Here is a 14882-nt window from a genome sequence, read left to right as displayed (position 1 = left end):
TAGTGTTTATCTATTAACATTTTTCAAACTGTTTTAACTTTGGCCATATAAACACCTCAATCACCTTTATGCAGACAATCAGAAAATTCCGAGCTCCAAGCTGTAAACAGAGTTGTCCTTACCGCTTCCCTCCATCCTGTCAGTAGGACAGAATAACAATGGTTTCCTTTGGAACAGCACCACACAGTGAGCCCACAGTCAGCCATGCGCTAGCTTCGGGCGGATCTCCAGTCCCAGTGACTGCTAGCTCTGGATATCAAGAGGACCGGCCAGTAAAAACACAGAAGGATAAAGAATATGTGTTTCTCTGGGATTTGATATGAACAATTAATGTCTTTCAAACATGATCCGCACATGCACATGTTGAATCTGGTCATCTGATTCAGAATTTTGGTGCACATTCATTTTAGACATTATACCGGTGGTGTTTGATCTGAACGAGATGGATAGCCATTAAGATCTCTATAGGTAGTTTAATTGAAAAGCAAAGGTGGACATTCATACAATACAACCTAATTCACGTGCACAGATTTGAACAATACTGGTTGTTAAAGCATTTTTCTTCTCTGAAGGTGAAAACTTACCATTGTTATCTATTTAAAGATTGATCTACAGGATTCTGCATGCCTCCTAAAGTATTTTATTCTAAAGTAAGAATTGCCTATATTTGTAGCATTTCCATATTTGTACATTGCTTTCTACCATATGCTATTGACATTATTTTCATCAGAACATTGCTTTTTGTTTCTTTTTGCCAGATCTCTAAAATGAGACACAGCAAACAAGATGGCTGCCACCCCCTGTTCCACCGGAGAAATGTTTGAAACCCTTGCTCAGCTCAGATATTTCACTGGGCACTTCAAAGGAAGGTTTCTCGGACACTTGCCCAGACTCATGCCAGAAGATTCCAAACCAAAGTGAGCCTCCATCCACTTGCCTTACAGCCAATGCCTTGACAAACTTACCAAAATCCCAAAAAATATTGTTCTTTCTAGAAGGCTGAGGTGTCGTCTGGAACTCAGGTCAGGTAAAATCCGTTCATATGAAGCTCATGGGAAAATAATTTGTGTCGTTGAGGTTCACAAGAGGAGTCTGCAGATCTGCTTCATAATCATTCTCTCTCTCGCTCTCTCTCGCTCTCTTACAACCTCCCACTGATTGTTCTGCTCTTTGGATTTTCACAGACGGAGGGATAGGCCTACAGTGGGAATATTTACAACACAAAGAAAATCGCTCTGGAGGAGAGACGTCAAACCAAGACAACTCAATAGTGAGGGTTCGACGTGGGGCGGATCCACGCTTGAAGCATGACCCGTCGTGTTGTCACCAAAGGTACGTAGGTCGGCCACCACGGATGGCCTGGCCGGGCGAGGAGTGTGTGAGTGTGTGTGTGTGTGTGTGTGTGTGTGTGTGAGTGTGTGTGTGTGTGTGTGTGAGTGTGTGTGTGTGTGAGTGTGGGAAGGGGGCGGGAGCTGGCCCTTACAGACACCATAGAGGTCATACGAAGGGGGTCATGACGGTGGAGGAGTGCCTCAGTCCCTGGATGGCGGCATAGGGGCCCTGCTGGAAGTAGTGGTGGTAGCGGGGCATGTGGAAGGAGGGGAAGGAAGGCCCACCGCCCTGCATGGTGCCAGCCAGGGCGCCGGGCGTCAGGGGCATGCCCAGCCGGCTGTAGGGGGGCAGGGAGCCCTGGATGGGGTGGGGCAGAGACTGGGGATGCTGGAAGCCGGAGAAGCCGGAGGTGGTGGTCACCCAGGAGCCCAGGGACAGGTTGTCTGACGTTGTGAAGGCTGAGCCTGGGGAGAAGAAGAGGAAACCTATGAATATAAGTAAGGCCACAATCCCCTTTCTTATTTCTGCCCCTACCCCTCTTTGTAACAGAACAGTGAGTTGCAGGTAGTGGCTTAAATCCCCTGTGGCTTCCCCCGTGAAAATGGTATAAGTCCTATAAGTATAATGGAGTAAGTCCCTGCTACGTCAGCAAAGTCTTCCATGGCGTTTATGTGGGCACGCAGCACGTTTGTTGCCGAGCATGGGTTAAATCTCAGATTTCTGTTGCGTGGGCTATACGCATCCTTCTGTGGTTGTCAGCAGGAAACCATCCATTTGCCTCCCTACAATGGCAATAGTGGTATTGTCACAATTACATTTGCCATTTATCTGATGGCGATAGGAAAGCATGAATGGTTCAGAACCTATATGTTTTACGCTATCAATCGATCAAACAAGTCATAAAATAAAAAGGAACAATCATTTCCCAGCCCCTTCATGACAGAACAGTGGTGCTCTGTAGGCCGGGGCTCCTACCCTGCCAGTGTGTGTGCGTGTGTGTGTGTGTGTGTGTGTGTGTGTGTGTGTGTGTGTGTGTGTGTGTGTGTGTGTGTGTGTGTGTGTGTGTGTGTGTGTGTGTGTGTGTGTGCGTGTGTGTTGACAGGACAGTGATGGAAGATGGCCACTTCCATCTCAGTAACGTCTTAGAGTTGTGTTTTTTTGTTTGATTAATAAATGTCTTACACTTCATACTTTATTTTACTTTGTGTTTGTATATACGTTTTTGGATGCTGAGGTGGAAGAGGACGATTGTATGTTTCGGCTGTTACCCCTACAGCTTGTCATAACACTATATATTGTTAGAATCATATTGCTGTTAAAAGTATATCTTCTAAATATATATATTATTATTTGTTCATCATCATCATCATTTAAATCCTTTTATTAAATAATACCCATGTTCTTTTTTTTCTCTGTTTTTCCATTGCTTTAACTAAACCCTAACATTTTTTTTAGACGTGTGCGTGTGTGACGATGTCTTCCTCGGAGAGTGCCCAGCGAGCTCACCCCTGGAGTGGGTCAGGTGTCCTTCCTCTCCCAGAGGGTCCTCCTCTCCAGCGTAGGTGCGGATGGGCGAGCGGGCGTACGAGTGCTTGTGGATCAGACTCTCAACACTTTCCCTGCAGCAAATGTCGAAGAGAAGAGTCCCACAATATATCTCTGCGGTATTTTGACAAACACACATTTACATTGGAAAACGTGCTTAGGAAATGAATGCCTCTGAAGGGTAAATATGCTTGCTTCTTTTATTTTCACCCCAACCAATCTTGCCATGCATTGCTTTCCATCAACGACCATGGAATACACTTGCTCAGAAGGACACACACACTTGGCCATCAAGGTGTTAATGTGACCTTTACACACTTCATTTTTGTGACAGCGTACATGTGTGTAGTTGAATACTCACAGCCGTGATAGTGTGCAAATGATATGCTTGTATGGCTATGGCTATTTCCTCACTTTATTAATTTAGGGCATGTTTTTGAGTTTATCGTTTTTCAATGTGCATTCTGTCCAAGCAGCAGTTTGTGTGTGTTTGTGTGTGCATGTTTGTTTTGTGTATGTATGTGTATTCTCTCTATATTCCACAAAGTGCATTAGCTCATTTGAGTTTTGTCAGAAAGCCACACAGCCACAAAGATTGTGGGGGAGGTGGTGTGTTTGTGTGTGTGTGTGTGTGTGTGTGTGTGTGTGTGTGTGTGTGTGTGTGTGTGTGTGTGTGTGTGTGTGTGTGTGTGCCCATCGGTGTGCTAGAAAGGGTCTGAATCATAAGAGCCATGCATTCACATTAGCTGGCGGCCTGCTCCCCCCTTCCCCCAATTAGGTTAGGGAAGTGCAATATCTGTCAGCAGAGCAGTACAAATGTGTGTGTTTTTATCAGGGCTGAGCTGGTCTGGCTCCAGGGGGCCACAGAGGGCCCCCACAGCGCACAGCTGGATTGGGATGGGCGGGGGAGAAGGGATGGAGGGGACGGGGACAGGGGGCAGGAGGCAGGGGGGGCAGGTTCCAACTCAGTCACGGAGGGCAATTGGATTAGGGCGTGTTTTAGTGCAGTGGGCGACTCCAGACTAATGTGATTTCTTCAGCTCCCTTAAGATCAATTGATCAGGCCTAATTCACAGCCCTCAAAAAGAGAGGCAGAGTGAGTTGAGGGGTTTGTGTGTGTGTGTGTTGGGGGGGGCTTGTCTGGGCCTGTTCTCTCTCTATCTGGGTCCGTCTGATTGGGGAAATGGGCTGATGGTTTCATTTTGTCGGCTGATTTTGGCACCAGTGCAGCATCCAGGGAGAATGATGAAAGGTGTTCTGCCTGCAGGACGCTGGGGTTTTGGGTGGTGTGTGTGTGTGTGTGTGTGTGTGTGTGTGTGTGTGTGTGTGTGTGTGTGTGTGTGTGTGAGCCAATGCCTGTGTGTCATAGACTTAAATTGTAATATGTCATATTTCAGCCAATGGTGTGTAAGATAACTTTAACTGTCTCATGAAAGAAACCAACCACAAGAGCACGGAATTAAGAAGGAAAGCAAAAAGGGAAAGGCTGGTGAAAGCAAGGAAGGAAAGGAGTAAGGGGAGAAAATGAGTGAAGGAAAAAGGGAAAGAAATATAGGAGGAAGGAAGAAATGTATTTAATAAATAAATAAAGACGAACAAGGAACAAAAAAATAAAGAATGTAGCATGAAGATAGAGGGATCAAAATAAAAATAAGAGATAGTAAGAGGTAAACATGAAGGGATGGAAAGGTGAGCAGAAATATACATCTTATGGAAGCCAAGACAGGAGGAGCGGTAAAGAGCGGGGCGGTCCCGGAATCCCCTGTACCTCTCCATGTCGGTGAGCCGCGAGGAGTCCCGGAAACCCTTGGCGAACGGGTTACTATCGATCTTCAGCTTGGTGATCTATTAGGACGAAGGAATGTTTAATATACAACTGGTAAAAAAATATCAGGGTCTTGGGTCATCAAACGACAAAAACTATTTGATTTCCTCATGTTTCTCATGTTTCCGAGGAGCATCTTATGTTTCAGCTGCTCACAATCTCGGTTCTCTGGACCGTCGGTGCTGAACGAGCTGTCGTCATAAAGACTTCAGCCATTGGACGAGGCCGGCTGTCAATCACTCACCAGCTGGTTCTGATAGGCCGTGACGGCTGTGAAGACGGTCTCGGTGAAGACGAAGGTGCGGAACTCCTCGGACTTGAGGTTGAGCAGCGAGGCGGTGTGCTCCTTCTTTTTGATTATGTGCACGCGGGGCTGGTACTTGTGCATCGAGTTCAGGATTATCTGGGGAAAGAAATAAAGATACTTTAATTATTCTCCAGAAATAAGAATTTTGTGAACAAATTGTCGCCAAATTTGGTTAGTTGTCAACTAATTGGCCTTCTCCAAGATGTATATAGTACCCTATAAATAATGTATGTAGCCTATATACATATAGCCTATTGGTATCTTTGAGAAGGCCAATTGGTTGAAAATGTTGATAAAAACGGTACGATTTTAGAGTTAAAGAATGCAGCGATTGATGGCAAGAAGATAATAGAAACATTTTTTGATAGGCTAAGCAAAATGAATCAATGAAAATGTTAAAAGGAAATATTCATTGACTCATAAAAACGACAACAGTGTGAACTGTTGTACTGATAAGGTGTGAGGTGTAATCGTTCCTCGTGCTAAATACACCCCACATTCTCAGTGTGTTTTATCAGATAGGCCTGTGGAAAGTACGGAGTGTATGAGGGACGTAGGTCCTAGTGTAAATATTAACAATATATATGAAGCGCCACACATGTTTCTACCAAATACGGGCAGAAAGCTGCATTTTTCAACAGGCTTACAGGAGAGAGGGAACGCCATCTGATCGAACTAGAATACATTTTGATAAAATGTCCTCAGATTCACACAAATACTCGGGTAAAAGGACTACGACATTTTCCTTTTGATTCGTTTTTCTATTAATTTTCGGCTATTTAGAAATATATATTTTGTGGAAATTTGAAATAGTATGATTTATTAAATATAAGTTATATGGGCTTACGATTTTCTTGTGTTGTAGTTGTTTTATTATTGATAAAGGCATAGCCTTTAATATAATAATTTAAGCCTACCGGCAAATATTAAAATGCGAAATAAAAACGTTTTAATTACAGTACACAATGAATAAGCAAAATATTTTTTGGTTTTTGGATATTGTACCCTATAATAATATAGCTAATGTAGGTTTATTATGATATTTGTATAATATTTGATAGTTTAATAATGATTTTAACGTGATAGTTTTCCCTCAAATTAACCTATCCAAACTTGTTTTACAGTTTAAAATGTTGGATCTATTTTTACAATCAAACGATTAGGCTTTTTAAAATAAGCCTAAAACGAGCCTTACACTTTTCTTACGATAGAGATATTCTACTTTTATAATGAACCAATAGGCTAAGTCTACAAGAGCAAAGGGCGTATCACCTGTAATAATTTCCTTAATCTTAATATTATTTAGACCATATAGCGTAGTTCTATAATTAAAATAAACGTTCAAATTGCGCATTCAGGCCTAGGGTAATTAGTAGCCTTCAAACGACTAGGCTACTGCAGCTTTATGCACCAACACCTCCTCTTGCTCAGTGTTGCTCAACACCCCCCGGGTGGTGTCCTAAGCTGTCCCATTAACGGATAACGGAGGAGTAACAGAAGTGAACGTAGATAAGGCGAAGGGAATTAAAGGCGGAGAAAAAACAGCATGAGCCGTGATTAAAATGTCACCTAGACGGATTTCTATCTCAAACTTGTTCCCATAGATCCATGTGCCGAGTTTCGTCAACATGTTTTTTTGTGTTTTTTTGGGCCTGCTTTGTAAAACGAATGTAACCCTGTCGAGCCTAGCCTACTAATAAATTGGTTAATTAAATATAGCCTAAGATATAAATGGAGGCCTGACTCACGTGTCCGTGTTGGTCCAGCTCGTTGTTGGTGAGCTTGACCTTCTCGAACGACACCATCTGCTTCAGTAACTGTTCTCCTGTGAACGGCGAGTCAGGATGGACGTACAACCTGGTATGGATCAAGAAAATACGTGAGAAATGACCGAATAGATTACTATGTCAACACCATAACAATTCAGATCGAAGTAAAGTAAGAAAATAAATAATAATATTTCCTAAACAAATCTTGCAATTGATAATAATTTATATAGACCATATTTGGAGCTTGCGTACCCTAAAGTAAATTAATAATTCGAATATTAGAATAATGGAAAAAATAAATAATTTACAGCTGAAACCCATGCAGGTTCACGTCGAAGGCCTCTTGGGAAAGTGTCACACGCCTAGATAGTGTGGATGTGACGTCATGTACCTGGCGGGCAGAGGCGGGTCTGCCTTTCCTGCCACCAGCCACGAGGACCGGTGGTAGGCGTAACGGTAACGTTTGTTGTCCACGGGTACAATGTCCATCAACACGATGTACTTCGCGTCCGGGTCGACCCCGGAGAAGGACACCCGGATGGTGGGGAACATTCTCCTGTTGGGGGGGAAGAAGAACATTTAAAAATAACTCAAAATAAAAATATGGCGTCGAGATGTGTTAAGGTCATTCATTTATTACCAAGATGGTATATGGGAGAATATATCAGACTGATAGGATGTTTACGAGGCTCAAAACGCCCCTCGGCTGACTCTGCTTGCCAAAAAAATGAAACCCAATATAGGGCTTATCTAATTATTATAAAATGGTAACAATAATACTAATACTTACACTAATACTAATACTACTACTACTAATAATAATAACAACAATGAGTAAGGCTATAGAGATAATATATATATACGTAAGATAATATAGTAGGTATAAAGAGGGTGCTAATCATGTGATAAGGCATTTGTTGGTCGTTAGTTGTTACAACAACACAGCCCGACCAACGAAGAGTCAACAGGTCGAGTGGAGCGCGCACCTCCCAGACTTGGTGATGATCATTTCGGTGCCGAGCTCGTGGAACTTGTCCCACAGCTCTTTGGTCTCGAGGCCGCAGGAGATCTTGGCCATCTCCTCGCTCGGGACGCCAGGGTTGGTGGGAATGAGCGGCTCCGTGCACACCACGGGCGCGCTCCCGCTGAAGTCCCCGTGGCCGTCCAGGGAGGACAGTTCGCCTAGGCTCTGGTTGCACGAGGACTTCTCTACGAATTGTTCTTAAGAATGAGGAGAAGGTTCAGTCATTGGCCGCATCAATGATGCGCAAGACACTATCAACATGCAGTAATCACATAAAATAGAGAAAACATTTCATGTTATTAAATTATTACGGCCTTTTTTATCATAATTTTTATTATAATCATTGTATTTTTATAATCATTCTTAATTTTATTATTATTAATGTGGTTATATTATTACTATTATTATTATTGTTGTTGTTGTTGTTGTTGTTGTTGTTGTTGTTGTTGTTGCATACCTTATTCTACACAACTTACAATAAAGGGTATAATATATATAATATAATATATTACAGTAGCCTATAATATAAGTAGGCCTAGACCTACTTATGACTTAATATGTTTTGTTGAATTAAGCTTTATGAAAGTTAGAGAAGCATTTTGAACATTAGAAGCGCTACTTCGCAGCTGAACAGAATCAGGAAACGATGATAGCCTAAATAAACAATGAGTGAGGCTAGACAAAATACTCATACTTACAGTTGCAATGCGTTCTACGCTGTGAATAGTCAGTTACATGGCTCAACTAAAAATAACACTAATAGTCACACTAATAATAATATAATAAAATTACAATAATAGTAATATTAATAATGATAATAATAATAATTATTATAATAATAATAACAATAATAATAATACTGAGAATAATAATCAAAATCCAATATGTCTGGTAGAGCACTACTATAGGCTACCAATACTTTTAATTTTCTTAAGATATACTAACATAATTTCACCCCAAAATACTGAGATTCGTCATGGAATGGGAGCATCAAATAAAATGTCGTTGTTTTTATTTGTATTGCTGCTTCTTATATTATCGGTAAGTATTGTCTTAGAATTCAAACGTGGATGTTGATGAGTCAAATTCAAAAGTTGTTTTTCTCCCATTTTCGCTCTTAAGACTAAATATTCATGTCGAGAACAGTTTTCATAGCAGGCCTGCAATTAAAACAGGCATCTAAAATCAAAATGACCTTATTATTTAACGCTACACTGTGACTATAAACCTTAAATAAATCATAAATCATCCAATCATAATATCGGATGAGTTTTCAGGCTTCAGAAAACCTGCAGGCTGAAGGATGTTTCATAGGATGTCCCACACGGACCCCAGCCCTGCCGGGTGGGCGCAGCTCACCTAGGGGCTTGATGGTGCTCTCCTCCGCCTCCTTGTCCTTGGGCTTCCCGCTTGACATGAGAGCGGCGATAGAGAACGCGTTCGCCCGGGAAGAAAGCTGCGGCTTCGGGGACGATGTGTACTCCATGGTCGGAACGAGATGAACCAACTCGTTACAAAACCCCAAAGCACCAAACCGAACTTAAATGCGCTTTTCGTCTGCGAAGATCCGGGCAGATACCGAGAAGGAAAAAAAACAACTTCGCAGGCCTATTTCTGGTCTTTCTGGAGATCTTTTTTTTTCAACTTTTCCGAGACGGACGCTTGGATGTTATGTGTGACCAGCTGGATTCATGGTAAGCAGCGAGACTCCTTCAGATGGTCCTCCGAGGCGAGCGCTTCATTGGGGGCTGCTGAGTCCCCTACTCTCCCCTTAACTTTAGTCTACCCCGCGTTGCTATCGGCCTCGACCAATCAGCGCCCGGGATGTGACGTCACATCTCCCCCGTCCCACACAGAGAATATATGGGCCTCGTGAACCCGGCTGCAACAGAGCAATAAAGTCTGATTCTCTTTAGTTCCCGTAACTTATATATATATGCGTGTATTCAATTGTATTAAATGAATGATGTAGCCGGCCGGAACCACCTTCATAAAATGCACAAGATGTGACCTGACTCGATGTTATCCGAATGTAACATATTCTTCTTATTTTTTTGGTCTACAACTTTGAACTTAAACTAGACCATAAAAAATACCATCTAAAATAATACGTTAAGTAGGCCTACATATTAACCATGTTGATTTGGATTCGGAATATTTAGCAATAATAAGCTGTATAATAACACACACACACACACACACACACACACACACACACACACACACACACACACACACACACACACACACACACACACACACACACACACACACACACAATTAAATAAAAAAATAAATCATGCAGTTTTACGAAGAGTGCATGACTTCGTTATACAATTTAGTCTTTATCCTTTATTTTATTTCACCAAAGAAAAACCCATAGGGCCTGGTATTGCAAATTAGCTTGAGCCAACCAACCCAATGCACTGCCTCAGACAAATTGTGTAAGGTTTACGCGTCTGTATTTGTCCCTACAAAAAACCTTAACAGCTAAATATTATGGTGCGACTCTGCACATCCTCTTGTGGTCATCTCAAATCATTATTTTATTATTTATCATCATTGTAGCGCTGTCATGAAGCCTATATGATGTGTATCATATCACAGGTAGCCTTTATCATGGAATAATATATTCCATTATGTTTCGGATGGCGTTCAGGTCTTTTTGAACAAGACATCGGACTCCATCCTGATAGGAGACAGGATTCGGTCTAGACATCATCTGGTCTGAGCGCACACTATTCTTATCTAGGCCTAATTGTTTTTACAAGAGCACTTTCCCCCAAAAACAGAGAGATCTAGCTAGGACTACCGAGACGAGGATCCCTCGCGGTCGCACCCCTATAATATCGGCCCGATGTAGACATCATGCAGGCTTAGTCCAGAGCCAAATAAATATTAGGGAAGAGTGAAGCGACCATGACACGCAATAAGCTGAAATGATCGAGTCAGAAGATTATCATACGTGGGCCTCTGCGCATTTAGTTTAGTAAATACGGCTATATTTATTTTGTAAAAAAAAACAAGCACAACGACCAGTTATAAACGCATCGTTACGGTATTATAGGCACATGGCATTCGTTGACCCTATTTGGTATCATGCGTCAGTTTTTCAAGGCCCCTTTCCTAACCTTCACTCATATTCCGGGCGACGCCGTCCGCGTCACTTGTCTCCCCACCTGCTCCCCCTCTCCCTCCTGCCCCCCGGGCCGCGTGTTCAGAGCGGGTCTGCTGACTCGGGACTTCCCAGGTGGATTGGACGGATCACCTCTCGTCCTCAATGTCACTCACTCCCGGGGAGAGGCGCGTTTACATCCCCGCACGCCGGCCGAGCCAAGAGGCGTTAAACCTCTTAGTCAACTCCCGAATGCAAATCCGATACTGCAGATATTTAATAAGGAACCTGCCCGGGAAATCAGATTACCTCGCAATTGCCAGCGGATAATGTGCTAAAAGCTTTCCCACTTAGCCTAAGTCCTCGCCGAACGGTATTCACACTTGGAGGGCCAGTGTACCGGCGGCCAGGATCCGTCCCCTAAAGAAACAACCGGGATTTCCAACGGTTTACTGAAGCCTGCAGGAATAACCTTCTCGCAAGAAGCCCATCCTGAATTGCAAATAATGTTTTTGAAAATGAAAACGAACTGAACAGGCCAATCTTTTTAAGTGCCATTTAAAGTGTCATGTCTATTGAAACTGTGTTGTGTATAGGCTTTGAACATGCATTCATTTTTAACGTGTATAAATATACTTGAGGCTACAATATAAATGTTGTGGTATGGCCATCTGCAATGGAGCGTAAAAGCAGATGGTGCGCGCTCTTCGTCGCCCACTAAACCATTTTATTTATATTCTATTAAATTACGACACGCGCTGTGCGAACACAAATCTCCTTATATCTATTTACTTTTCCAACTGACACCTGCCACCGAATTAAACATTCGGTCACAAGTACATTTTCGGGTTGAAAAGACGGGGGGGGGGGGGGGGTACGGAAAGATACACACAATTCTCTCTTCTTCTTCCCATCTCTGTCCATATGTCTGGCCTAATGAGCTTTAAGCCTCTGGGCCCTTAGCGTTTCACTTCTCACTTACCCCTGGCCCTAATGGCTAAATCCATCCCATTTGCTGGGCAGAGAGAGAGAGAGAGAGAGAGAGAGAGAGAGAGAGAGAGAGAGAGAGAGAGAGAGAGAGCGAGGGAGGGAGAGAGAGAGAGAGAGAGAGAGAGAAGAAGAGAGGGAGAGATAACAGGATAGGACAGGTGATGGCTTATACTCATACCGATAGCCCCCCAAAAGCCAAACCACTCAAGGATATGACGATGAAACCATCTTAACAATTATTTCAGTTGGATAAATGGCCATGGCGTGAAAGGTCAGCAACAAACGACAGCCAATTCCCGGCAGAGAGGAATTTAAGGAAAAATAATCGCCGACTGATTGAATTTTCCGCAGGGAGGTTTGAGCAACATTAATGAAATGGTTGTCGTGATACAAGCTGCTCACCTTGCTGAACGTTTGATTTATTTTTGACCAGCTTAAAGGCCGACAGCATGGGTGAATATTTGACTACAGGAATACATTTAATCCACCTGAAAAGTGTATGTTTTTGAGACAATGTCAATCCCTATTATCAAAGTTGACACTCAATAGACATAACCATTTTCTGCTTTGGAGGGGCTAGAGAGGTTGAAAGAGCATAATATGAATATGTTATTTTAGATCTATCCACTTATAAAGGAGATCTTCTGGATTTTTCAAACGGGACCCTTAAATGTAGTCCAGTGTACCCCTTTCTTTGATAACGGTTCAGTACTGAGCGAGAACTCTGCAGCCGTAGGCCACCATCCTGTGATCCTGTTGGGCAATAACGCTTCGGCAATTTACGTAGGCCTACTCTAAAAGTGCTTATTTTTCACTGGCAGGTTCAGATTATATTCTAACATCATTGAAAGGATCCATGTAGAGCAATTCAACTTTTTACTCTACCTGTCGGTTGGTTTGATTTATTTGTTATTGTGTCAAACCAAGTCTTGCTGAAGGAGAAGTCTCGTGAGAGTTGAGTTTCAGGACGTCAACAGGGGGAAATGCCAGGTAGAGCTGGCGGGGGTAATTTGTTGAGTAGGACTACAGAAAGTGAAGCAAAGTGTTATCTAAAAACATTGGGTGGAGGAGAGTTGAGATTGTAACGACAATAGGGATATATCCAGGAAAAACAGCAGTGAGATTTCAGGGGGATACTTCTCCTTGAGCGAGACTTGATTCGACACAATAAAAAGACTGTATCAAGGTAAAGAAAAACAATGTACTAATCTGTCAGGATAATTCCCATAATATAAAAATATGAGAGTTTTTGACAAACTCTCATATGATCAGAGTTTGTCAAACTCTGATATGATCAGAGTTTGTCAGTGGCAAAAACAAGCACTTTTAGAGCATGTCCATTAACAGGACTTTTCCCAAAAGGATTACAGTGCAGCCCATTTTAGCAGATTACTGCTGCAGCGTTCTCACTCAGTACTGGCCCAATTTGAAAACTGTCATCCACATCAGTCCCTCAGACCTTAGATGATCCAAAAATAGGGTGCAGGTTGAAAGATCATGAAGTTCTCCTTTAACAGGGGATATATCTTAACAGATATATTGTTATTATGCTCTTTCAGACTCTCTAGGTGCTCCTATAGAAAATGGTTATGATTATTGAGCGTCAACTCAGATAATTGTGATTTTCTCCCTCAAAGTCGTTGTGGATCTGGGTTATTGTTTCTGATAGATTAATGGTAACATTCTACATCATCAAGCAAATGAGAAATAAAGAGAGATACACAAAGAACCGAGAGATATCACAACACAATATTTGAATGTTTTTAATAGTAATACTGAAATGAAACATATAAATGTAAATAATGGATATATGCCAGATTAGAATATAATCCCAGAGTCACATTTACAAAGAGCATTTGTAAAGTTGCTGGATAATTCAATTCTATCACATTTCTCCCTTTTCTGCATTTGGACAATGGGTTCTTGAATATTATTATGCCATTAATTTGAAAAAGATCAAAGCCTCTGATAAGGCAATTCTGTGTAAGTATGTAATTCAAGGTTGTATATATTTATATAATAAGCATTATAACAAGCCATAAGAATCAATCTTATTCCAAACACGAAAAATATTTTTCTTTGTGTGTGTGTTTCTAATGCAAGGTTAAATTTAGGCTCGATTAAAAAGGCATTTGCCGACGTCAGCCAACTCTCAAACCAATCTGTTCATAGATTTCCGTGGGCTTGTTGAGGTCAGCAAACTCCAGGATGAACGATAAACCAACAAAACTTTGTAGCTACTACACATAAAGAATCGTATGTATTCATATACAATCCATTTTTAATACATGCAGCACAGACATTTGACAAATAGAATAAGTGAAACCAAACCATAGGTTCACAAAGAATACAACTAGAACGTTCTATAATTTTTGTTGAGACAAGCATAACATTGTCCGCAGCTTAACATGGTACAGGGCCGCTGGGTGATGTGCAGTAGAAGCGTGTGTAAAATACTCATCACGACCCTGGACTGATGTGTACTGGGGACTTCCCTATTGGGACATGGCCACCTAACCTGATGCGATGGTTTGTTACACAAAACCATCGGGGAAGATTACCTTGGAAACGGTTCGAATAGAGGCCGGAATTTAACAAAAATACTTGGCATGTGGTTGGATGAGGCATCAGCCTATCATCGCCCATTATGCATCACGTAGATCACCTTCCTCAGTGGACATTGATTGGTCCGTACCCCTGGGGTGGGGCCATAAGCGCTTAACTTGAACTCTGACAAGATGGATTATCACATAATCCTGATCTCATGAATCCAGATGCCTCGCAATCTAAATTGCAACTATCAATGACAAATAAAATTGTAGTGATATAAGGCATGTTATTTATATCAATTACTTCTTGGTTATTATTACAATGCAGATACAGACTTTGTGCACTTCTCAGATGGTCCGTTCATGTTAAACTTTGCGTTCGTAGCTTTGGTTTGTTGTTACATTATTTGAAAGAGCCGTGGCTAG

The 14882-nt window shown here is 42.0% G+C and overlaps 1 protein-coding gene across 1 annotated transcript; it reads right to left on the bottom strand.

Moving 5' to 3' along the window:
• Positions 1-1497: 1497 nt before the first annotated feature.
• tbx20 (T-box transcription factor 20) lies at positions 1498-9288 on the bottom strand (the record flags this gene model as incomplete). The annotated part of the gene is made up of 8 exons (XM_079744266.1): positions 1498-1796; positions 2839-2951; positions 4646-4722; positions 4947-5105; positions 6758-6866; positions 7170-7334; positions 7765-7999; positions 9162-9288. 8 exons carry the CDS (start codon positions 9286-9288, stop codon positions 1498-1500), a joined length of 1284 nt encoding a protein of 427 aa, XP_079600392.1.
• Between the last annotated feature and the right edge of the window lie 5594 nt (positions 9289-14882).

Source organism: Pollachius pollachius (genome assembly GCF_949987615.1).
Source record: "Pollachius pollachius genome assembly, chromosome: 1".
In the NCBI taxonomy this organism is placed as follows: domain Eukaryota; kingdom Metazoa; phylum Chordata; class Actinopteri; order Gadiformes; family Gadidae; genus Pollachius; species Pollachius pollachius.
Note: the sequence above shows the minus strand (reverse complement) of the source record. Positions and strands in the feature narration are given on the sequence as shown.